Genomic DNA, 25,716 nt, shown 5'->3' on the forward strand with positions numbered 1-25,716 from the left:
ACTGGTGGCCTCAATAACCCGAAGTGGAAGACTATTCCAGCCATCAACCACCCTTTCAGTGAAGAAGAACTTCCTAGTGTCACTGTGCAGTTTCCCACCCCTGATTTTCCACGAATGCCCCCTTGTTGCCGCGGGACCCTTGAAGAAGAAGATGTCTTCTTCCACCTTGATGCGGCCCGTGAGATATTTGAATGTCTCGATCATATCTCCCCTCTCTCGACGCTCCTCGAGTGAGTAGAGCTGCAAATTCCCCAACCGCTCCTCGTACAGGAGCTCCCTGAGTCCCGAGACCATCCTGGTGGCCATCCTCTGGACCGACTCCAGTCTCAGCACATCCTTGCGGTAATGCGGCCTCCAGAATTGCACACAGTACTCCAGGTGCGGTCTCACCATGGATCTATACAGTGGCATAATGACTTCAGGTTTACGGCTGATGAAACTCCTGCGTATGCAACCTATGATTTGCCTTGCTTTGGATGAAGCTTGCTCCACTTGGTTTGCCGACTTCATGTCTTCCCTGACAATCACTCCCAAGTCTCTTTCTGCTACAGTTCTTGTCAGGATCTCGCCATTTAGGGTGTAGATCTTGCATGGATTCTGGCTTCCCAGGTGCATGACTTTGCATTTTTTGGCATTGAAACTGAGTTGCCAGGACCTAGACCAGTGCTCCAGCAGAAGTAAGTCATGCACCATATCGTCTGTCATTGCCGATGATGCCAAACTGTGCAATGTAGTGAGCAAAAGCACAACAGACAAAAAAGCAAACAATGTTATTTTACCTCGAAGCCCTTCTGTCAGGTCTCTTATATAGATGTTGAACAAGATCGGGCCCAGGACGGAGCCCTGTGGCACTCCACTTATCACCTCCAACATCTCGGAGGGAGTGCCATTCACCATCACCCTCTGAAGCCTACCTCCAAGCCAGTTCCCAACCCATTTGGTTAAAGTGTCGCCCAAACCTAAAGAACTCATCTTGTTCAGCAACCTGCGGTGTGGCACGCTATCAAATGCTTTGCTGAAATCCAGGTAGACGATGTCCAGGGACTCACCAACATCCAGCTTCCTCGTCACCCAGTCAAAGAAGCCGATCAGGTTGGATTGGCACGATCTCCCCTTAGTAAATCCATGTTGGCGGGGATCCCGCAGATTCTCCTCGTCCATGATCCTATCCATTTGGTGTTTGATTAGGGTTTCCATTAGTTTGCTCACTATTGAAGTGAGACTCACTGGTCTGTAGTTTGCCATCTCCACCCTGGAGCCTTTCTTGTGTAGTGGAATGACGTTAGCCGTCTTCCAGTCCATCGGGACGTTACCTATACTAAGGGAGAGATTAAAGAGCGCGGATAGTGGTTCCGCCAAGACTTCTCCCAACTCCCTGAGTACCCTAGGGTGTAGGTTGTCAGGCCCCATTGCCTTGTTGACCTTGATTTTTGACAGCTCGCAGTAGACGCTGCTGGGTGTAAATTTGAAATTACTAAACAGGTCTACTGATTTAATCCTTGTATGTGGTTGAGGGCCGATTCCCGGCACCTCGCGGGTGAAGACTGAACAGAAGTATTCATTTAACAGTTGGGCCTTTTCCGAGTCCGTCTCCACATGGTCTCCGTCTGGTTTTCTGAGTCGTACTATCCCACCCGAGTTCTTTTTCCTGTCACTAATATACCTGAAGAAGGATTTATCTCCCTTCTGGATATTCTTTGCTAGAGACTCCTCCATGCGGAATTTGGCCTCTCTAACTGCCGCTTTGACGGCTCTTGATTTGGTCAGATAATCTACTCTGGAGTCCTGTGTCCCTGATTACAGCATTGCTTAATGACTTCTCTGCATTAACCTCCAAATTTATTATCCTGGGGTCAGATATTAAAAAGGGCATCCATATAGCAGCTGCCACTGTATGGATAGGGCCCCTATATGTGAATTTTCAGCAGTACTACACAGATAAAGACACTGATTCTTTCTGAGGGCCACCCTGACTCTGTTTGGATAGTGCTAGGGTAAAGCATGGACATTCTGCCTAACTCTACAGATAGCTGGTTATATTCAGTTACTATCCATATAATTGTGTGATTTAATTTAAAATAGCAAATAAGCTACCCTGAATTAAACTACTTCTCAGCAATCCATAGAGGTGATGGCAGTCAGCAGTCTTTACATATAATTGGAGTGGAAGAATAGCCTAATAGTTAGTACAGCATGCTGAGAACCTGAGCTCAACTCCTGCCGTGGCTCCCCGTGACCCTGGGTAAGTCGCATAACCCATCATTGCCACTAGAGACATAAAAACATAAGAATAGCCTTACTGCAGTGTATCTCAAACTGTGTGCTGCTGATTGACTACAGGACATGCTTCTTGCTGTGAGAGGCACATCCTGTAGGCCAGGGATCTCAAAGTCCCTTCTTGAGGGCCGCAATCCAGTCGGGTTTTCAGGATTTCCCCAATGAATATGCATTGAAAGCAGTGCATGCACATAGATCTCATGCATAGTCATTGGGGAAATCCTGAAAACCCGAATGGATTGCGGCCCTTAAGAAGGGACTTTGAGACCCCTGCTGTAGGCAATCTGCCAGCGCCAGTGCCTCTCCAGCCCTCTTCCCTGCTGGCACCCCCACTGACGTCTTGGGGCACATCTGAAGGGCCTTCACGCATGTTCAGATGTCGACATCATCACGGCGACGCCCATGCACATCTGTGTGCCTTGAGCTGCGGTCACTACCTTTAGTGTGCCACAGCTCAAGAAAGTTTGCAGGACACTGCCTTACTGGGTCAGACCAATGGTCCATCTGGCCCAGTAAAACATCTTCACAGTGGCCAATCCAGGTCACAAGTACCTGGCAAAAACCCAGATAGTAGCAACATTCCATGCTACTGATCCAATTCCGGAAAAACCTGAAACACGCCCAATTCCGGAAAAAAATGAAAACTCTTCTCTTTGACAATTAATTTTATAAGATCAACATGCGCTCCGGTTCTTTTGTTTAGTACGATTAGGTCTCTTCCTCCTCCTTTCTCCCCTCTTTCCTCCTTACTTCCCCTCTGCCCTATCTCCCCTTTTCCTTTTCAAGTCGCTTAGATCCTCTTTAGTTTTGTGCGACTCACAAATATTAGATTATGTCCAGGGCAAGCAATGGCTTTCCCCATTTCTGTCTCACTAGAAGACTATGGACTTTTCCTTCAAGAACTTGTCCAAACCTTTTTTAAAACCAGCTACATTAACCGCTCTTACTACATCCACTTGCAATGCGTTCCAGAAAAATATTTCCTCCTATTGGTTTTAGAAGTATTTCCCTGTAACTTCGAGTGTCCCCTGGACTTTGTAATTTTTGATGGAGTTAAAAAAAAAATCAATCCACTTGTACCTATTCAGAGAAAGTACCTGTAAACTGCTTTGGTTATACCACAGAATATCAGTGTATCAAATGAATGACCTTTATCAGTGCCACTGATATCTGGATAATAGTACCAGGGCTCAATGTCTGAAGGAATGGTCACCTTCTACCTGCTGCTCGCGCCAGCCTCGGCACCCTTCTAATGTCACATCCTGGTCCCGCAACGTGTAGGTATTTAAATGTCTCTATCAAATCTTCCCTCTCCCGCCTTTCCTCCAAAGTATACATATTGAGATCTTTAAGTCTATTCCCATAAGCCTTATGACGAAGACCACTCACCATTTTAGGAGCCTTCCTCTAGACCGACTCCATCCTTTTTATATCTTTTTAAAGATGTGGCCTCCAGAACTGTGCACAGAGGGGTCCTTTTACTAAGGCGCGCTGATTTAGCGCATACAAACGATTAGCACGTGCTAAATGCTAACACATCCATAGAATATAATGGGCACGTTAGCATTTAGTGCATGCTAATCATTTGCACGCGCTAAATCAGTTCACGCGCCTTAGTAAAAGGACCCCAATATTCTAAATGAAGTCTCACCAAAGTCTTATACAGGGGCATCAATACCTCCTTTTCCTACTGGTCATACCTCTCCCTAGCATAACTTCTAGTTTTCACCGTCACCTTATCAACCTGTTTGGTCATCTTCAGAAAGGAAATAAAAACTATACTCTTCAAGAAATCTCTTAATAAAGCTTAATACCACGATAAAGCTTAACCCCCCTCTTACCATCCCCTCCCTAACCCCAGATCCTACTTTTCCCTCTCTTGGAAACCTTCTCTGATCTAACATTGTAACCCTTCTTCCATAACTCTTTTTGTAATCCACTTTGAACTGAAAGGTAATGAACATAAGAACATAAGCAGTGCCTCCACCTGGTCAGACCATAGGTCCATCCTGCCCGGCAGTCTGCTCCCGCGGCGGCCCAAACAGGCCACGACCTGTCTGAATCACCAGAAGGGGCTCCCTTGCTACCTTGGTTTCCCATCGAAGTCCTAACCCTCCGGTCTTGCACATGCACGACCTGTTGGGTTTCTATACTTATTACCTGGTTAGCTTTCTATACTTGTGTTACATCCCAGCTCCTCCCTCAGTATCCCACGATCCCTTTATCCCTCAGGAATCCGTCCAATGGTGGAATAGAAATCTGTAATGTAATGTAATGTAATCTTAAGATCATCACATACTATCACACCCAAGTCCTGCTCCTCTTTCGCACCAGAAATTAGATGTGGTTAGGGGCGGATCATGTTATTCATGTAGGTGCCTGTTTTGGACTTAGATATTCTAACCTTGGCCTAAATGTGCCTAAGGCATTTATCAGCACCTTTCAATGCCTTAGCCCACTTTAGGCTCCACCAGGTGCAATTCTACAGTATAAAGTGCCTTAGGCGCATTTAGCAAGCTTGTCCTGTTGAATTGGATATTAAAGGCTCGTGTCAGTTATGAGTAAGCCTCAGCCCCCAAACTCCACCGCTGTGCTATCTCATAACTGCGGGAAGAATTACGTGGCACTTCATCGGCTGCCCATTTACGTTCTAGTCTTCAACAATAAATTACTAATATTTTATCTATTTTTTAATTTCTTTCTTTATATAAAAAGGTATGAAGTGTGTACTTAGCTTTATATCAGCCCATGCCTGGGAGTCTGACCCGACATGTTTCGCACCTACTAGGGCTGTATCAAGGGTCTCCCGAGGTCGCACGTGTCATCCGACTCTAGTTTGTATAAACTAGTTTGTATACAAACTAGAGTCGGATGGCACGCATGACCTTGGGAGACCTTGATACAGCCCTAGTCGGTGCGAAACATAGAAACATAGAAAGGTGACGGCAGAAAAGGGCTACAGCCCATCAAGTCTGCCTATTCTACTGACCCACCCCATTAAGTCTGAGTGCTGCTCGACCCATGTAGGGATCCCACGTGGATGTTCCATTTATTCTTAAAGTCGAGCACGCTTGTGGCCTTGATTACCTGCGTCGGAAGTTTGTTCCAGTGATCTACCAGTCTTTCTGTGAAGAAATACTTCCTGATGTCACCACTAAATTTCCCTCCCCTGAGTTTGAGCGGGTGCCCCCTTGTGACTGAGGGTCCCTTGGGAAGGAATATATCGTTTTCCACCTCGACATGACCTGTGACGTACTTAAAAGTCTCAATCATGTCACCCCTTTCCCTGCGCTCCTCTAGAGAGTACAGCTGCAATTTGCCCATGTCGGGTCAGACTCCCAGGCATTGGCTGATATAAAGCTAAGTACATCACCTTTTTATTTAAAGAAATTAAAAAAATAGATAAAATATTAGTAATTTATTGTTGGAGACTAGAAAGTAAATGGGCAGCCAATGATGAAGTGCCACGTAATTCTTCCCGCAGTTATGAGATAGCACAGCGGTGGAGTGGTGGGGCTGAGGCTTACTCATAACCGACACGAGTCTTTAATATCCAGTTCAACAGGACAAGCTTGTTATATGAAGGTTAGGACTAGAAATAGATATTAAGTAGACTGCCATAGAATTCGGAGGGTTAGGCGCATTTAGGCCAGAAATTAGGCGTGGTTAGGGGCGGATCATGGGTGTGCTATTCATGTAGGTGCCTGTTTTGGACTTAGGCGCTGATAAATGCCTTAGGTTAGAATATCTTTCAATGCCTAAACTCACTTTAGGCTTCACCAGGCGCGATTAAAGTGTATAAATTTTTAATAGAATTGCGTTTAGCAATGCACTCCTTGGCACCTAAGTTTTAGGCACCATTTATAGAACCAGAGCCTTACTGTCTATATCAGAACATGCTAGCTGAATGCCTACATGCACATTTCCCGCCCATGTCACACCCCCTTCTAAAAATGAGCAGGTGGAAAAGGGGAGATCACTGCACAAAACTCGAACGCTGTTTCCAGGAAGCGTTTTCTCGTACATTAAGAGCATGTTAGGGCTTAACACCTTTTAGTAAAAAGAATTGCCCCACTGCAAAACTGCTTGAATAAACTTAATACACTATTGTTTTGACACATCATATCAGTAAATAAGTGTTCTGTATTTGTTCCTGGTGTGTCACACTTTCATAATATGCTCTTGATTCAACGTTTAGGTATTAGATATTACTCTTTCCCATTTTATTTTTTTTTTACAAAATTTACTGACATCTGCTTTGTGTGATGATACATCTGGAGGGCCATTTTTGAACAGAAAGCCTAAGTCCGATTTGGACGTTTCCAGAAAAACATCCAAAGTTGAGGGCCAAAAGATTGCCATTTTTGAACTGGATGGCCACATTTTTTTTTGAAAATCATCTGTCCCATTTTCAACCACAAAAAACGTCCAAGCCAGAAACATCCAAATTGGCAACATTTAGATGTGGTGGGGGCCAGCATTGCATTGGACTGGCCACATAGGCATGCCAGAGCAGTGAGGCACTGCTGTGAACTTCATTAAAAGGGTGCCACATATACATCTCACCATAATCCCCTTATAATTTACCCAAAACTTCAATCTGGAGGGAAAATATCCCCTAAAACATCTTGTTTCGAATATTGGCACTTGGACGTTTTAGTGAGAAAAATGGCCGCATGCAGACTTACTCAGGTTTTTAGACATTTTGCAGGTGTTCAATATGTTGCTGTGTGGGAATTTGTTCAACTCCAATGTCATTATTTGCCACAATTTTATTTATTTATTCAATTTTCTATACCATTCTCCCAGGGGTGCTCAGTCGGAACGGTTGGCATGAATTTATTCAGGTACTCAAGTCTTTTTCCCAGTCTGTCCCGGTGGGCTCACAATCTATCTAATGTACCTGGGGCAATGGGAGGATTATGTGACTTGCTCAGGGTCACAAGGAACAGCGTGGGTTTGAAACCACAACCTCAGGGTGCTGAGGCTGTAGCTTTAGCCACTGCATCACCCTCTCCTCAGTGTGTGCTGTGAGCACCAGCGCTATGTGTTGTTCTATTCATGGCTTCAAAATTTGTAATTGATTACTGAATCATTTACCAATTGCTGTCACATCCATTTTCATCATGGACTTTCATCTTAGCCAAAATCAGTTCTTTATGATAGTTGCATGATGCTTTGCAGAGAGTTCTCTTTCGACAGTCTAACAATTTGTTGCCATATCATACGGGCACTATAAGGCCGATGTTCAGGCCACAGCTGGGCTGACTCCTATGTCCAGCACTGAGCCTGAATATTCAATGCCAGGTCGTTTCTGGTGACCGGCATTAAAGATGTGGTTTATTTTTGGCTGCTCTAATCTTAGCCAGCTATGTTGATATTCAGCACTGGTCAGCTAAAAATAGCAGCCAAAAATAGACCAGCTATTCACACGGCCCAATTTGACCGCTAAACTTAGCCGGTTAGTGCTTTTAATTTTGCAGATAGTGGGCTAAGACACACAACATAGTCAGCTCTCTGCTATCCACTAAGCGGGAAATTCTATAAAACAGTGGTTCCCAGCCCTGTCCTGGAGGACCACCAGCTAGGCGGCTTTTTGGAATAGCCCTAATGAATATGCATGAGAGAGATTTGCTATAAGGGAGGTGATAAGCATGCAAATCTGCCCCATGCATATTCAGTGCTATAAAAGGCACCTAATTAGCATATTGGCTTCAATTATGAGCTTTAATAAGCTCATAATTGAAAAAAAATAAAAATTAATTGGTTGATAGACACCTATGTTCTTAGGCTCAATTCTGCATAAGATAGATACCTAACTACAAAGTAAGCATGTTTAGGGGTGGAAAAGGACTTAAGCACCATTAGGTGCTACTTTTAATATTTTGGAGTGTAAACAGCATTTGTTTTTTTTTTATTTTTTGGGACACGGGACCTGGATGTTTTTTTTTCTGCAGGAGTCCAGAATTAATAGTATTTAGGTGCCTATAATGTAGGCTTTTAAAACCCTGGCCTACACTGTAAAATGCCTACGGGCTCCTTTTACTAAGGTGCGCTAGCGGTTTTAACGCTAACGCCTCCATAGAGCTTGCGTTGGTATTTTCCGTGTAGTGCGGGGTTAGCGCATGCCAAAAATGCTAGCGCACCTTAGTATAAGGAGTTTTAATTAGGCACGATTCTGTAATGGGCGCTTAAGTGTGATTGGAGAAAAGAAAAGAGACCTAGCCTCGGACTGCTATAAGAAGAACAAGAAGAAGAGGCACTGAAGACATCACAGCCAACTGATGGATACAAATCTTTTATTCAAAGTAAAATGACTAGGATCCAAGTTTCGGCGATAGCGTCGCCTTCCTCAGGAGACAATATCAATACATATAAGAATAAATAAATAATATCAATACATAAAAGAATAAATATGAATGAATACATGTTAAAAACAAACACTTTTGCATCTATTACAATATATATGTTTCCATAGAATAATAAACGGGAATAATAGGAACAAATGACCAATGTGGTACAATAGATAGACATCTGTTACAATCAATACGAAGTGATATATATTTGGTTTGCTAGCTTCACTCATAAAGTGCATTTCATATTGATTGTAACAGATGTATTATTTAGCTTGATATTGTTTCCTGAGGAAGGTGACTCTGTCGTCGAAACTTAGATCCTAGTCTGGACTTTGTTTTTACACATTTTAGTCATTTTACTTTGAATAAAAGATTTGTATCCATCAGTTGTCTGTGACATCTCCAGTGCCTCTTCGCTTAAGTGTGATTGGCATGAAATAGTTGTCTAACCTTAAGAGCCTATCTTTTAGGCACCCAATTACAGAATCTGTCCCTAAGTGCTAATATTTGGTGGCCATCTCATGCTGAATATTAGTCAGCTTAGCAAAATAGCACTGAATATCAGGTAGTTTATGTTTTTCATGATTATGGATTCATAGCTATGCATTTTATTTGAACACAAGTATTACAGTATATATGTTTTAGTGATAGCATTACAACAGTTGTGCATTTTCTTATTTATGGTTTAGTGAGCACCTTTGAAGCTGTGTATAGACAAGTGTCCTTTTTGTATTTTCATCATTTTTTTGTCATCATGCTTCTTCTCAGCGGCAGTTCGCTCATGCCATCTACACCTACACTAATGATCAGACATGGCAGCCAGTTAACAGCGGGGCAGGAACTTGGAAAGTTCGATCCTGCCCGCTGCACCTCCACCGACGATCATCAGTAGAGGTATGAGCCTGAGTCTAGGACAGGGAGGGCGGCAGAGTGAACGATGGCAAAGGCCTGCAAAAATTTTGGAAGGGGCGATGTATTGGCTCAAATATAAACTGGGATCCCCATTTTTGGGCCAATTTTTTGGCCCCAAAATCTCGGTTTATATTCAAGTACAGTGGTGCCTCGCATAACGGACGCCTCGCACAGCGACGTTGCGCATAACGAACTTTTTGTCTTGCTCCCTATAACGAACTTCGTTTCACACAACGAAGTCGCCCGAGGGGCCCGGGGGGGGGGGCGGAACTACTCTCGCCGCTTCCTAATGTGAGCCGGGAACAGCAGCACCCTCCTGTCTGAATGCAGTGTTCCATCATCTCCCTCCACCTTACCTTAGATGCCGAGTTTTCCGGCTTTCTTTTTCGGCCAGCCACACACTTTCAAAGAGCAGCACATGCGCGCATGCTCTGTTGTTCAATCTTCTCCTCTGACGCAACCGGAAACCGGAAGTTGCAGGAGAGGAGAACAGTGATCAACTCCAGCAGCTGCGCGTGCACAGCTTTTTGAAAGCGTGCGGCTGGGTGAAAAAGAAAGCTGGCAAACTCTGCATATAAGGTGAGGTGGAGGGAGGGAAATGTAGGGCTGCAGAACGAATTATTTTGTTTTACATGTATTCTTATGGGAAAACAGGGCTGCAGAACGAATTATTTTGTTTTACATGTATTCTTATGGGAAAACGCGTTTCACACAACGAACTTTTCGCATAACAAACTTGCTCCTGGAACGAATTAAGTTCGTTGTGTGAGGCACCACTGTATATACAGTATATTTGTCTATTTTTCTATAGTTACTAAGACGACATTGCATATTTTAAAGTTATCTGCCTTGAGATCTTTGAAACCCCCCCAAATATAAATGATAATTAACATTTTCTCTGCGTATAGTGTGCTTTGGGTTTGGTTTTTTTTTTAATTTTATGGTTACCATTATGAATTAATAAGATATTATGTGCACATGAAAAATGAATAGAAGAAATTGGGGGCGGGGCTAGGGCGGGATTGGGGGCAGGACTGACAATTAATAGATGTCCCGTTTTGATGAAAAAAATAAATGGTCACTTTAGGCATGCTCAACCAAGGAAACAGTTTTCATATTGCCTCTCCCTGCACAGTTAGTATCATGGGAAAAGGATATATTTATGAAAAATTCTCTTACTAATGTTCTTTTGTTTATCACATACTGACCCCTTGCAAAGTTTTCATAGCTTTTGGCTAGTTTCTGCTGTAAAACAGCCTTTAAATTTTGTCAACTGACATTTGTTTATTCCTGGGCCAGCCTTAGCACTTGTGGGGTCGTGTGCATGCCAGTTTGGTGTCCCCCCCCCTCCCAAGATTTGTCCCTTTACATGTTTAGTTGTCACTAGTAGAAGTAGCAGCAACAATTGACATACACTACCTGTGGCCTGCTCCAGTCTGCCCTCAACCTTTTCCACCTGTACGGAAACTGGAAATTGTATCAGAGGGGTGGCATGGATCAGAGGAAATGCTCCAGAACAGACCACAGGAAGCATATGTCGATTGCTGCCACTGTTGGTGATGTCTAGAGATGGAGAGAAACAAATTTTAAGGTAGGCGGGAGATTGGGGGGGGGGGGGTTATACGACAACTGGGGAGTGGGAAGCAGAGGGAGAGATGCTATTGGATGGAACAGCAGCGGATAACAAATCTAGGGGGAGGGAAATGCTCCTCTAGGCCCATGGCGGCCCCTAGGAGTGCAGGACCCTTTGCAGCCACGCCTGTCGCCCCTGCTTAAGGCTCGCGCTGCCTGTGGCTTCCGTTTGCTTGTTTTTATTGTGCCCCCACCACAGTTGTGAACAAATGTGAGTGGAGCAAGGAGCCAGAAGGTTATCAGTGAGCTGAGAACCAAGGGAGCTCGGTTCAAATCTTACTGTGGTAAATCACTTAACCCTCCATTGCCCTGGGTACAAACTTAAATTGAAAGCCCAGAAAAAATGTCTACTGTACTTGATTGTCACTTGCTTTGGAAAAAGGAGTGAATTAAATGCATAATAAATGCCAGCTGCACCACAGTGCTTCCTTAATTTTAAAAGCATCTGATGGTGCTGAGAGATTGTTGAAGAGCCTTTTGGTGGATAGCAACACCTGACACCAGACAGATATATTTCAGGAGACGGTACACACAGTTTTAGTGAGGCAAGCAGCGAAAGCATTAGCCATACTGCACACCAAGACATAGCGAAATGGGCTAGAAAGCGGAGAATCACACCACAGTGGAGACAAACATTTTTATTACAATGAAGAATGTTGTCAAACTGTAAACCTGTGACATGATTTAAATCAAATAATACATCCTGTACTACAACTAATTCCTTCGTCAATATAAAGGAAATCAAATACAACATGGATATTTACATAGCCCTATATTTACATATACTGTATTGTTTTCCAGTAACAAAATAAAAACAAAACCCTTCAATGTTTTTTCACCTTAGGGGCAGTTCTGCCACAGCATCTGCAAACTGAAATTAAATTACAAAAGGAACCAAATCCTTTTTTTGCACTTTTTTAGGAGATGTTTAGTAGTAGTGACATGTACACATTTTGCATTCTACAACCTGGAGCAAAAAAGCACTTAAGAGGTGTCTATTGTCACAGCAAAGCCCTCCCAATGGCATGTGACAATTTAGCTTCAGGGACAAGACTGGGGGCTAGATGCACAAAACATGGTCGTTAAGACCGTGTGAATCGCTGTTGGCTGACTCTGGAGCAGCAATTGATGCAACAACAAACCTCCATGCAAATTATTTGAACGGGGGTTCGTGGTAATCCCCGTCCGATCAGTCGCTCTGAGAGCGACTGACACATGTGCAAAGCCGGTTTGGGGAAGCCCTAACAGCTGTGTGTCAGGGGAAGCACCTCAGCTGTTTGGGGCTTTTTTTTTTAAATGGCACAGATGTTGCACAATACCTGACCTATTAAAAAAAATGCTGTGCATTCCCCCATTCCCACCGATGATAGCCCTCCCCAAAGAGCCGGCACTGGGAGAGCCCCCCTCCCCCTGTGGCAGCGAAAATCAGCAGAAAGGATGCCCACTCCCTCCTGCCATGGTGAGCGAGAGAAAATTGGCAGAAGGGATGCAAACTCCTTCCTGCCAACGAAGGCCCCCCTGGGCAAATGAAAAATAGCAAGAGGGATGCCCCCCCATACCAGGTGCCCCCCCGAATCATCCCCTACCCTACCACCTTCTCTCACCAAAAAAAGGCACAAAGGATGCCCATTCCCAAGGGGAGGGGCCTTAGGCATATGGGCCAATCAGGCCTTAGGCTCCTCCCTCTGTATCCTAGGATACAGAGGGAGGATCCTAAGGTCCTGATTTGTGAGAGGGGAGGTACCATAGGCATCTGAGCCAATCAGGGCATTAGGCCTCTCCTCGTGTATCACAGGATGCACCAGGGAGGGGAAGGCCCACAATTTTAGACTGGTGGGGCCTGGAGCAGGAGGGACCGAGCATCTCTCCTGCTCTCAACTTCTCACAAAGGTACGAGGGGAGGTTCAGGTGAGCATCCTGTAGCAGGAGGGAGTGGGCATCCCTCCTGCCTTTCTTTTTTTGGGGGAGGGAGGGTAGAGGTTGGTTTGGGGGGCATCCCGTCTGTCATTTTTCATTTGCACGGGGGGGGGGGGGTGTTTGCCATAGCAAGAAAGAGTCGGCACCCCTCCTGCCGATTTTCACTGGCATGGTGTAAGCTAAGTGCATTTTCTATATCAGCATTCAAATCACTTGAGGTTTAGAGGTCATTTTAACTATAAAACTGATATCTCAAAGATTTGAATCAAGTTAAATATAAAAGTTTACAAAAAGCTGAAAATAATATCAGAACTAATGAATGATAACTAAACCAATATATCTGTTAAACTTTCTTGACTAACTTGGTTTTCTGAAGTCTTTTCCCCTACAGAGCTACCCACTCGTTGGTTTATATACTCTTTTGCTTGCTTTGTTTGTTTTCTTCCCTTTTGTGTAGTTTTGCCAGTGGCCATTTTTGTTGATTTAGTAATTAATACCTCTGATCCACCCATGGCCACATCCCTTTGGAGGCTGCATGAGAGAGAAGTTAGGCGCTCAGGGCCATATTCTATATATGGTGCCCCTATAAATTTACACTTACTAGAACAGAGCTTAGTATGATTCTATAAGAGGTACACACACCTTTATAGAATCACACTAAGTGCCAGTGTGTGTCATAACTTTTAGGTGCACCCATTTAGGCCAAGGAAAACCAGGCCTAAATACCTGTGCATAACTTGTTCCTGCATCAGGCATATTTTATAACTGTGCACCTAAATTTTAGGAACTCCCATGATCTGCCCATTCTTCTCCCCCTGGCCACGACCCCTTTTCAGTCACACACTAAAACCGATGCACAGCACGTTATAGAATGTGCCTACTAAGGGCTAGATTCACTCACCTGCCCGATCGGGCCCAATTTTGGCAGGTCTGACAAATTTAAACAACTGCAACATGCAGATGGGGCCAATCGAAGGAATGCCCCCATCTGCCGGCAGGGATCATTCAATGCAGATCCCCGCGCAAGCGCTAGACCTCCGACCCGGAACTTTTTTTTTCTTTTTTTACATTTTTTTTAAAGCCTGTGGTTTTAACCCGCTTTAAAGCCTGCGGGTTAAAACCACAGGTTTACACCGTGGGGAAGGAGAATTGGGGCAGGCAAGCAATGAGGGCAACTTAGGGCAGTCAGGCGATCAGGGCAGCGTCAGGGAAGGCAGGCAGATGACCAGGGCAGCGTCGGCGCAGGCAGGCGATCAGGGCAGCTACAGTCGGGGCAGGCAGGCAGATCGGGGAAGCAGGTGATCTGGGCTGACAGGGTTGAGAACAGGGCGGCAGAAGGAAAGGGCTTCAGCGACTGGGCCTCAGCAGTCGCTTTTTGGGTTGGTTGGCCAGCACACTCGAATTGGCAAATTTGTTCAGTGAATCACGTCCCTGCCTACTTTGCATGCAGTTCCCCTCATTTGCATTTGCGGGTCGGAATCGGGTCGCAAAACAGGTTAGTGAATACTGCAGGAGGGAAATCGGGTTGCAAAGGGCTCGCAAACCGATCGGTACACGATCGATTTGCTTAGTGAATCTAGCCCTAAGTTGCATGCGTAACTTCTAATTCATACCAATTAGCATCAATTATGAGTGTTTGTTAATTATTGGTGTCAATTAGGCTTGTTAATTAAGTTTTGGGCGCAAATCAGCTATGCACACCAATCTGCACACACAACTTAAGGTGCTATACAGAATTTGGGGATCAATTTATAGAAAGGGATAACACCATTTATTGATATGTATCTCCAATTAAGTGACGATATAGTGCCAGTTAGCTAATTTTGAAACCCGCGTGACTGACCCTATTCTAATCTGGGCATGCATTCACACACCCAACTTTAGACGCCATTTATAGAATTTGGGGGACAATGACCAGTTTTGATTCTATTTCTGGATTTCTGTGAGAAAGAGTCTGCTTCTAGTTCTAGGACCACTGGATGTCACTTTCAACAGATGGAACAAACACCAAGCTGGGAGGTGGGAGGGGAGAACGATTATCTATTTAGCTGAGTAGAAATTTGCCTGCACAGTAATTTAAACAATTACTGAAATTGGGGGTTTGCTGATCAATATCTTTCATTTTAATTCTTTCTTTAAAACTTTTGTCTATGCACTTAAAAACCCCCCCAACAACCCTTCCTTTTAAAGAGCATTTTAAGTAAGGGAGCAAGTTTTAGACTGTCCATTTTACCAGGTATGTGTTACCTGTGCAAATTTTGCTTTGAAATGTGCAGAAAGCGTGAACCTTTGCTTTTTCTCCAGGCTTTTTTTTTCCCATAGAAAATAACATGCTCAAGAGTTAAAATGCGCAATCAACACGCGATACTGCACTCATTCTCAGAAACAGCTCACTTCTAACGCAGCTAAAGGGATACACAGAGTGGCACAACGCTCACACCTTTAACCGCAGCGAGAAAGGCCTAGTCATAGCCGATTTAAGCACATGTAAATGGCTCTGAAAATGGTCTCTTATACTGTTATTTGTGTGCATTTTACAAAATGGTTCCTTTCTTTATGCCCCACTTCCCCTTAGTGGTTCATCTACTGCATTTGTTAACATTGTGCTGGTGTGTGCGACACTTCTTGGGAGCTCAATCAGACCAAGTGTATTTTGGGCAAGTTTAGTCTTTTCTTTGTTATTACACAGGGTTATGATCAGTGGCGTTGTAAAGGGGGGGGAGGGTGATATGCCCCGGACACGGTGTTCTTTGGGGCGCCGACACCCCTCCTCTTCTCCGCCCCCCCCACTCCTCTCCCTGCTGCGTGCCGACACTCCCCTTCCCCGTATCTTTTTACGTTCGGTGCGAGCAGCGATGAACTTGGAAAGAAGTGACGTCTAGAGAGAGCTCCAAAGCTGACGCAGGCAGCAAGTTCCTCGCTGCTCACCATGAAGTTAAAAAGGTACGGGAAAGAGGCATGGGCGCACAGCACGGGTGAAGGGAAGGGGCAGGGAAGAGTGCGGGAGAGGGGCGCCACTGCCCCAGGCGCAGGTCACCCTTGCTATGCCAGTGGTTGTGAATGATTATGGCTTAGATGTCATACTCTCCCTGCTGGAAACACAACAGATGCACTGGTAAGAGTGCAAAGAGTGGCTAAGAAGGAAACAAAATGGGGTTCCTTTAAAGCTCCCCTCTACCTCCTTTTCTGTGAAGGAAAAGGAAGCATTTCAACAAAGAAAGAGAGATTTCAAATGGGGAAAAATAATCATTCTTTGGTTTCTCTGTGTGCTGAAATAGGATGCTGCGATATTTAAGAAATGCATTTTGCTCACATTCCTTTGCTTATCTTAAGACTGTGAAAGTTCTGGACGGCGCAAACAAATTTAAGACTAATAGACACTGTTTGCGGCTTGCGATCTGAGGAAGCCTCCCCCCACCCACCCATGCTCAAACCTTCTAGAATCCTTTACAAAAACAGTAGAACATGCCACAAGACATTTTCCGTAAACAAGATGGGCATGCTTTTTGTTCACCAATGGTTTTCCTTCAACTTAAAATTTTTTTTTTTTTACTAATTTGGTGGATAATTTAAAAAAAAAAAAAATCCCATACTTCCCTCAAAGTTTCCTAAAAGTAACGCATGAACTTAGGATCCTGTCTGCCTATTCCAGCTGTAAAAACACTGGAAAGAACCAAAGGTGCATGAGGCAATGGAAGAGAAGAGAGACGCATGCAAGCAAATTGTTACAAGAAAGCCAAGCGTGAAGAGGTTCCTTTTTTAGCGGGAGCGGGAAGGATGCAAGCTGACTGCAGAAAGCACAGCACGTGCATGTCAGAAGGCTTCCGCGCCATCATTACCATTCTCCAGGTTTTCAGTGCTTTCATAGCAGCCTGAATCACGTGGGGAGCATCCACTCAGACCCTGGCCATCAACAAGCAGTTTCTCTTGGGAACCTGAGTGATCGCTGTTACCTGGGCAAGGACAAAAGATAGAATGCAAAGGAGAAAAATGAGTTTGAGAAATGGAAAACAACCATTTTTCTCATGCCGCCAAAGAGGTTTTTTTTAAGTTCATAATTTTTATTGTAATTTCAAATTCAAATTACAAAAGAAAAACTCGAAAAACCTGCCAGGACACAAATTCAGTGAAATAGAAAATACTGCTCTCTACAATTTTAACAAATTATATATAATTTGTTAAAATTGTATATATAATTGTATATATATATTGTATATAATTTTATATATATATTGTATATAAAATTGTATATATAATTTTAAAAATATATTGGAGAGTTCAGTTTAAGGGCTCCATTTATCAAGCTGTGATAACGGTTTTAGTGCCAGCAAAAACAGACTAAAAATATCAAAGTCGAGTAAGAGACAATGGAACATCTTCCACAGCAGAGAGAATAGTCATCATCAGTTTTTATATACATAATGCAAAAATCATCTATCCAACTATTCCCCACTAACAGACCTGGGTCCAGAAGCAAAAGCAAAGCACGCCAGGACCCTGGACTCTTATGAGCCCTGGAGTAGTCCATCCATCATCCCTCCCCCCCCTCACTCTATCAGGAAAACTGTTATATCAGATATTTAATGTACAAAAAGAACACCCCCCACCCCCCTCCCCACCCAAAGAGCGCAGTCTCATAGCCAAATTCTGTTGAGTGCTTTTTCAGTTCGTTTTATACATTTGTTTAGTGCACATTTTGTATGCAAGTTATGTGTGTTAATACATAGGTGTCTGTGCTTACAATCAAGTTTCTGTGCACCAAAATTTGCAAGGTGTAATAGATTGTAGCTCTTTTCTTTCTTTTTTTTCAGTACTGTATACTATTGTAATCTACTTTGCTGTAGCCTTGTCCAAAGTTGAAAGGCAGTATATCAAAACACCAAGAGGGGCATAATCGAAAGGGACGTATAAGTCCGTTTACGTCCATCTCGCAAGTCGTCCAAAGTAAAAAACAGCTTAAGACACATTTTCGAAAAATACGTCCAACTTTTTTTTCGTTTTGAAAATCGTCTAATTATGCATCCTGCCGATCGTCCAAGCTGCTAAATCGTCTATCTTTATACCACATTTTCGTCCAACTTTTCATCCAAGTCAAAAATGCCTAGAACAAGCCCTGTTGGACGTGGGAAAGGTCTGCAAGGTGAAGGACTGAACACCCAGACATACCACCTAAATAGTGGGGTACCTTACAGGGCACTGCTGTGAACTTCACAAAAAGGGTGCCATGTCTTCTCCTCCCTACAGCTCCCTTATAGGTCACGGTGAGCCCCCTAAACCACCTCCAGAATCCCCTAGACCTACTTATCTACCACCCCAATAGCCCTTATGGCTGCAGGAGCCACTTATATGCCAGTACAAAAGGGTTTTGGGGGTGTATAGGAGAGTGCACATGTTTCAGTATCAATGCAGTGATTACAGGGGCTTATGGGCATGGGTCCTCCTCTCCATGAGTCCCTAACCCACCCCCAAGATGATTTAAGCTGCCTCTGTGCTGGACGACTAGGCTTTCCTATGCCAGGCGGCCAAGTGATGATGGTCTGGAGGCTGAATTTTAAAGGTGTGATTAATATTTTTATGGGGGAGGGGTCGGGGATCACTGGTGTAATGTGTGGGGGTCTGCTTTATGTGCTTGCAGTGCTTATCTGGTCACTTTAGGTGGGTTTTTGTGACAGACCATGTTTTACATGGTCTAAGTCACAACGTCCAAGTTCCGTCGATCGTGCGCTGTATAACTTTCGGTTATACATGCTGTATGACTAAGTCTAAGCTGGCCCATGTCCCGCCCAACTCCCACCCTCGACACTCCTCCCGAAATGCCCCGTTTAGCTTTGATCGTTCAGTGGCACTATGTAGGCCTAGGTCATTTAGAAATAAGGCCAAAACCCGTTTTTATTATCGGTACTTGGACATATTTGGGAAATGTTCGTCCAAGTGCCGACTCAGGCCGGTTTTTGGACATTTTTCGCTTTCGATTATGAGCCCCCAAGTAAACCAAACCCACAATTCAAAGCAATGTAAACAACATAAAACAGCTGCTGGCTGTTTAAATCACTTGTCCAAGACTAACCAGACATATTTAGTGGCACTTAACTAGAAAGTGCTATTGAAAATGCCCAGATAGCACTTAAGCTGGAACCGGCTACCTTGTGAACCTTCCAGCACTTAGCTGGTTAAGCGCTGATTTTCAACAGCTAAGTGGCTAGGATAACTGCATAAATTGGACCACATAAAACACAGTCCTATCATAGAAACATCCCACATGCCTACCCCACACTTTCTTGAATTCAGACATAGTGTTTGTCTCCACCACCTCTTCCGGGAGACTGTTCCATGCATTACCACCCTTTCTGTACAAACGCCGGGCCCACAGCCATCAACCCCCCCACGTCAATTCTGATGTTGAAGAGGAAGTTCCGGGCCAACCAATCTCTGCCTAGTTTGCCCGGAACTTCCTCTCCGATGTCAGAATTGACATTGGGGGGGAAGAGGGGAGGAGGCTGTGGGCCCGACACTTGTATGTGCCTGGCCTGGCATTGGGGAAGCAGGGAGAAATCGGTGGCAGTGGCTTGGGGGGGGGGGGCAGGGAGAGAGAAAGAAAGACAGACAGACAGAAAGAAACGGGGTGGCAGGAAGAAAGAAAAAGAAAGAAAGAGAGGGAGGGAGGGGAGAAATTTTGGGTTGGATAGTATTGCCTAATATTGAAGAGTACCAGTATGACTATTTATGTTTTGGGGTGGGGATTTGGCTATCTGTCATTGTGAAAATTCAATAAAACTTGTTAAAATAAAAATTTTTAAAAGAAAGGGGTGGGGCAGGGAGGGAGAAAGAAAGTGGGGGGGGGCAGAGAGAGAGAGAGAGAGAGAATGAAAGGGGAGGGGGCAGGGAGAAAGGAAGAAAAAGTTGGACTCATGGAGGGACAGAGAGCGATGTTGGTTGGGGAATGGAATGAGGTCTGGAGGAGAGGAAGCATGCAGGAGGCAGAAAGAAAGAAAGGCAGAAATAAATAATATTGGATTTATAGTCAGAAGAAGGAAGTGCTACCAGAGACTCATAAAATCACCAGACAGCAAAGGTAGGAAAAATGATTTTATTTTAAATTTAGTGATCAAAATTAATATCTGCTGTCTATATTTTGCACTATGGCCCCCTTTTACTAAACCGCGAAAGCAGTTTTTTAGCGCAGGGAGCCTATGAGCATCAGGAGCAGCATAGGGCATTCTGTGCTAAAAAAACGCTATCACAGTTTAGTAAAAGGGAAGGGGGTATATTTGTCTATTTTGTATAGTTGTTACTGAGGTGACATTGCATATTTTAAAGTCATCTGCCTTGACCTCTTTGAAAAAACCCCCGAATATAAATGATAATTAACTTTTTCTCTGCGTAGGGTTAAATCAGGGGTAGGGAACTCCGATCCTCGAGAGCCGTATTCCAGTCAGGTTTACAGGATTTCCACAATGAATATGCATGAGATCTATTTGCATGCACTGCTTTCAATGCATATTCATTGGGGAAATCCTGAAAACCCGACTGGAATACGGTTCTCGAGGACCGGAGTTCCTTACCCCTGGGTTAAATGGTCATTTTTCTCAATGGAGGAGAGTAAACAGTGGAGTGTCGTAGGGGTCTGTACTGGAACTGGTGCTATTTAACTTATTTATAAATGATCTGGAAATTGGAACGACGAGTGAGATGATTAAATTTGCAGATGACACTAAACTGTTGAAAGTTTTTAAAACACATGCGGATTGTGAAAAATTGCAGGAAATTGGAAGACTGGGCGTCCAAATGGCAGATGAAATTTAATGTGGACAAATGCAAAGTGATCTACATTGGGAAGAATAACCTGAATCACAGTTACCGGATGCTAGGGTCCACCTTGGGGATTGGTGCCCAAGAAAATGATCTGGGTGTCATCATAGATAATACGATGAAATTTTCCACCCAATGTGTAGCGGCAGCCAAAAAAGCAATAGGATGCTAGGAATTATTAAAAAAGGGATGGTTAACTTGTTATAATGCCCCTGTATCACTCCATGGTGCAACCTCATCTGGAGTATTGCATTCAATTCTGGTCTGCTTACCTCAATAAAGATAGAGTGGTGCTAGAAAAAGTTCAAAGAAGGGCGACCAAGATGGTAAAGGGGATGGAACTCCTCTCGTATGAGGAAAGACTAAAACGGTTAGGGCTTTTCAACTTGGAAAAGAGATGGCTAGGGGAGATATGATTGAAGCCTACAAAATCCTGAGTGGAATAGAACGGGTACAAGTGGATCAATTTTTCACTCTGTCAAAAATTACAAAGACTAGGGGACCCTCGATGAAGTTACAGGGAAATACTTTTAAAATCAATTGGAGGAAATTTTTTTTCACTCAGAGAATAGCTAAGCTCTGGAACGTATTGCCAGAGGATGTGGTAAGAGCAGATAGCATAGCTGGTTTTAAGAAAGGTTTGGACAAGTTCCTGGAGGAAAAGTCCATAGTCTGTTATTGAGAAAGACACGGGGGAAGCCACTGCTTGCCCTGTATCGGTAGCATGGAATATTGCTACACCTTGGTTTTGGCCAGGTACTAGTGACCTGGATTGGTCACCGTTAGAACGGGCTACTGGGCTTGATGGACCATTGATCTGACCCAGTAAGGCTATTCTTATGTACAGTGTGCTTTGTGTTTTTAAAAATTTTATTGTTGGTAGATTTTGACTTGGTCATTTTAAAAGTAGCCAAGAAAGTGTGGGCACCCCTGATCTGAAGAACACGCACCGTTTTAGTAGCTTTCCTCTGGACCGATTCCATCCTTTTTATATCTTTCTGAAGGTGCGGCCTCCAAAATTGTACACAATATTCTAAATGAGGTCTCACCAAAGTCTTATACAGGGGCATCAACACCTCCTTTCTCCTACTAGCCATACCTCTCCCTATGCACCCTAGTAACCTAGCTTTCACCGTCACCTTTTCAACCTGTTTGGCCACCTAAAGATTATCATATACAATCACACCCATGTATGTGCTGAACATTGGACTTAAACATCTATGTTTTTGCCACCTGTCTATACCCAAAAATTCAATACTGAAGCTCGGAGAAGACTCAACACTAAATTGATGGGAATAATGCTGGCAATGATCAGCAAAACTTTGAGCACCATCAGCTATCTACCCCCATCTACCCATTTTTTCCTCTTCATCTCCATCTTTCCCCACTCCCCTTCCAGTTGTGCAACACAAATACCTCTGGTGACCCTAGATACCTAGGGATAATATTCAATTAATTTCTTACTTTTGTCCTAGATTTCCCGTAGAGTTCAACTTAGCTTTTTGACACTTAGGCAACTTTGATCCTTGTGTAGACTTTTCAGTTTTTCTATGTGCATGCTTATCCACGCATTTCTAATTTCACAACTAGACTACTGCAACTCAGTATATGCAGGTATTACTAAGAAAGAAATCACTCTCTCACATTTACAAAACCAAGGAGGATTAAAAATCTACGGAGGTACTGCTGCTTAAAAAAAACAACCAAACTCTTTCACATTCACAAAATCAAGCAGGATTCAAAAAGCCAAGGTGGCAACTTTTCTCTTACTGTACGAGTAGTTCATGCAGTAAGAGAAAAGATGCCACCTTGGCTTGTGAAAGAGGTTTTCTGGTTGTTTGGTTTTAATAAAGAAGAGGTGCCTAATTAGATTTTTTCCCAATTCTTTATTCATTTTTCCATCTTTCATCAAGTATACAATTTTACATCAAATGAATCATACACATCACTTGAAATTCTTTCTATTATCCTCTAATTACATAGATTTTCCCTCTCCCCCACCCACCCTTTTCACAGATATTATAACTATATACCCCCCATAATTATAATTGTGCTTTCAATGTAAAAAGGTGTCTAATCATTGCAATAAGTTGTCAATGGCCCCCAAATCTTCTTAAAATTATTATAATTCCCTTTTTGAATAGCAATTTGGCCTAATTAGATTTTTAATCCTGCTTGGTTTTGTGAATGTGAGAGAGTGATTTGCCTCAAAAGAAAGAGGGGAGTGATTTCTTTCCCCCCCCCATATAGTAATTTTTCCCTGACGCAGCCTGAGGGTGAAACGTGGCCACATTGGGTTTGGTTTATCTAATAAATTGCAGTTTTCATCATATCATTGGTCTGCTCTGAGTTTCTGCCTGTGAGAATATTTGCCTCTTTGTGTTGTTCTACATAACTGACTGGGGACAGGTGGGGAGGGGGACCAGATTATGTCCCTGTGCACCCCTTATTACATTACATTACATTAGAGATTTCTATTCCGCCTGTGCCTTTCGGTTCTAAGCGGATTACAAAATTGGAAGAGAACTGGACATTTCCAGGAAGTTTACATATCAGGAATATAACAAGTTTACATATCAAAGTTTAAATAAGAGGTAAGGATAGCAATACATTCAAGTTAGGGAGATTATTACATAACGTTGAGGGAAGAAATATTGGTTACAGATGGAAGTTGCTTACATGGCGTTGAGGGATGTTGTAGGAGTGATGAATATGAAGGAGTAAGCGTGTGTGTGTAGGCAGAAGGTTAGAGTGATGGTAGCTGTTTTTTGAATAGAAGCGTTTTGATTTCTTTTCTGAAAACTTTGATGTCTGATGTTTTGGTCAGCAGTTTGGAGACTGTTGGGTCAATTTTCGCTGCCTGTGTCGCCAGAAGGTTGTCGTAAAGTTTCTTGCGTCTGGTACCATTGAGAGGAGGGTATGTGAGTAGGCTTTGAGTTTTCCTTGTTCTGTGTGTGAGGTTGTGATATAGGCGGTTGTTTAGGTAACTTGGTGCAGCTCCGTGGGTTACTTTGAATAGAAGACAGTAGAATTTGAATTGTGATCTTGCTTTTATCGGTAGCCAGTGAGAGTCTAAATATGCATTAGTGATGTGGTCGAATTTGCTAAGCGAGTAGATGAGTCTGAGGGCTGTGTTCTGAACGGTCTGTAGTTGTTTTATCATGTAGTTTGGGCATGATAGGTAGAGGCTGTTGCAGAAGTCTAAAATACTAAGTACCAGGGATTGGACAATGATTCTGTATTGATCTCTGTCAAAGAATTTTTTTATTTTTCTTAGGTTTCGCATGGTGTAGAAAGCTTTTTGGATGATTTTGTGAATTTGTGTCTGCATTGTGCAGCGTCTGTCTAGTTGTATTCCCAGGATTTTGAGGGTGCTCTGTATTGGGTACTTGATTGCGTTTACTTCCAGTTCTGTAAAGGATGGTAATTTTTCCTTCTCTAGTAATAGGAATTTTGTTTTATCCGCGTTTAGCTTCAGCTTATGGTTGGTCATCCAGTTTTCTACTGTTACCAGTGTTGTTTTCAGGCGTTCTGTGGAGCTGGGGTCTTGGATGTCGAAGGGAAGGAGGATGGTTATGTCGTCCGCATAACTGAATGAGGTTATATTTAGGGTATCTAGGGTTGTGCCTAAGGAAGCTATGAAGAGGTTGAATAGTATGGGCGATAGTGGAGATCCTTGTGATACTCCGCAGGGGTTAGACCATGAGTCTGATATAAGCTCTTTTGACTTAACTCTGTATGTTCTTGTTTTAAGGAAACCTTGAAACCAGTTATGAACTCTACCTGAAATTCCTATGGCGTCTAGTATCTGGAGTAGTATGGGGTGGTCTACTAGATCGAAAGCTGCTGAAAGATCGAGTTGGATGATTAGTAATTTGTTTCCTTTGCTGAGCTGTTGTCGGGCTATATCAAGTAAGAATACCAGTATTCTGCTGGCACTTGCTTAGGTGGTGCTGGACCAACCAAAGGCCTTCATTCACTTAAGCCACACATAAAGACGCAGATGCTGTGTCATTATGTTTGGATAACATATAATGACCCATGAAGTAATTCTGCTCTTTGTTCATGATTAATAAGATAACAGAATCCAGAACAAAGCAAATCCTTTCTCTCTTTTAGCATGCTGGACAGATAACCTAAACTTACTGTCGTATTCATGCAGCAGTTCCACAGCAGTGAGGAGAACAGCCCGGTGCTCGGGGTCTTGAATGTTCAGCTCATCGAGATCTTCCTCCTCCAGTAGCTTGAAGGTGTCCAGGTCTTCATAACCATTAAAGAGAAAAGTAGGCATGTGCTCCTGTAAAGAAATGCAGGACAACTGAGAGACTATGCAAAAATCTCACTCATTGTACCTCACAATCCTATTTGCAAAGAAAGCAATGCACATTTCACCATTTGCAATCATGCTCACGATTAGCAAGGGTCATTACAACCAGTGTTCTCTCTGAGCTGAGCGGGAGTCCTCCAATTGTATTGCTGCCAGTAGGGGGCGCTGATTCAATATTGTGTTTTCAATTGCTAGGGACAGGCAAATACACTGGAGTGCTGCATAGTCTGCCTGTCCATCGTTATTGAAAATGTGATGATGAAATAACTCCCCCAGCTGGCAGGACTGCAGTCAGAGGACTCCCACTCAACCTAGAAGGAACAGCGATTATAGCTCTCCCCAAAACCTGCAAAAGTCTCTTGGGGGACTCTATATAGCTCCATGGCTTACATTTTTCAGGTGGTTTCTGGGTTTATACAATTACTCTCACTTATGTAAACATAATTTTCCAGGTGATGACATCTAAATGAATAAATTACATAATGT

At 43.4% G+C, this 25,716-nt stretch overlaps 1 protein-coding gene across 4 annotated transcripts in view; it reads right to left on the minus strand.

The window, feature by feature from the left end:
• Nucleotides 1-25,716, minus strand: part of SASH1 (SAM and SH3 domain containing 1) — a 512,910-nt gene that overhangs the window by 22,313 nt on the left and 464,881 nt on the right. For all 4 annotated transcript variants that reach the window (XM_033936578.1, XM_033936577.1, XM_033936580.1 and 1 more), the window contains 2 exons: nucleotides 25,050-25,200; nucleotides 16,934-17,047 (listed from right to left, as the gene is read on the minus strand). In XM_033936578.1, coding sequence (XP_033792469.1) covers nucleotides 16,934-17,047; nucleotides 25,050-25,200 — 265 coding nt within the window. The remainder of the gene's footprint in view (nucleotides 1-16,933; nucleotides 17,048-25,049; nucleotides 25,201-25,716) is intronic.

Source organism: Geotrypetes seraphini, chromosome 3 (genome assembly GCF_902459505.1).
Source record: "Geotrypetes seraphini chromosome 3, aGeoSer1.1, whole genome shotgun sequence".
Classification (NCBI taxonomy): domain Eukaryota; kingdom Metazoa; phylum Chordata; class Amphibia; order Gymnophiona; family Dermophiidae; genus Geotrypetes; species Geotrypetes seraphini.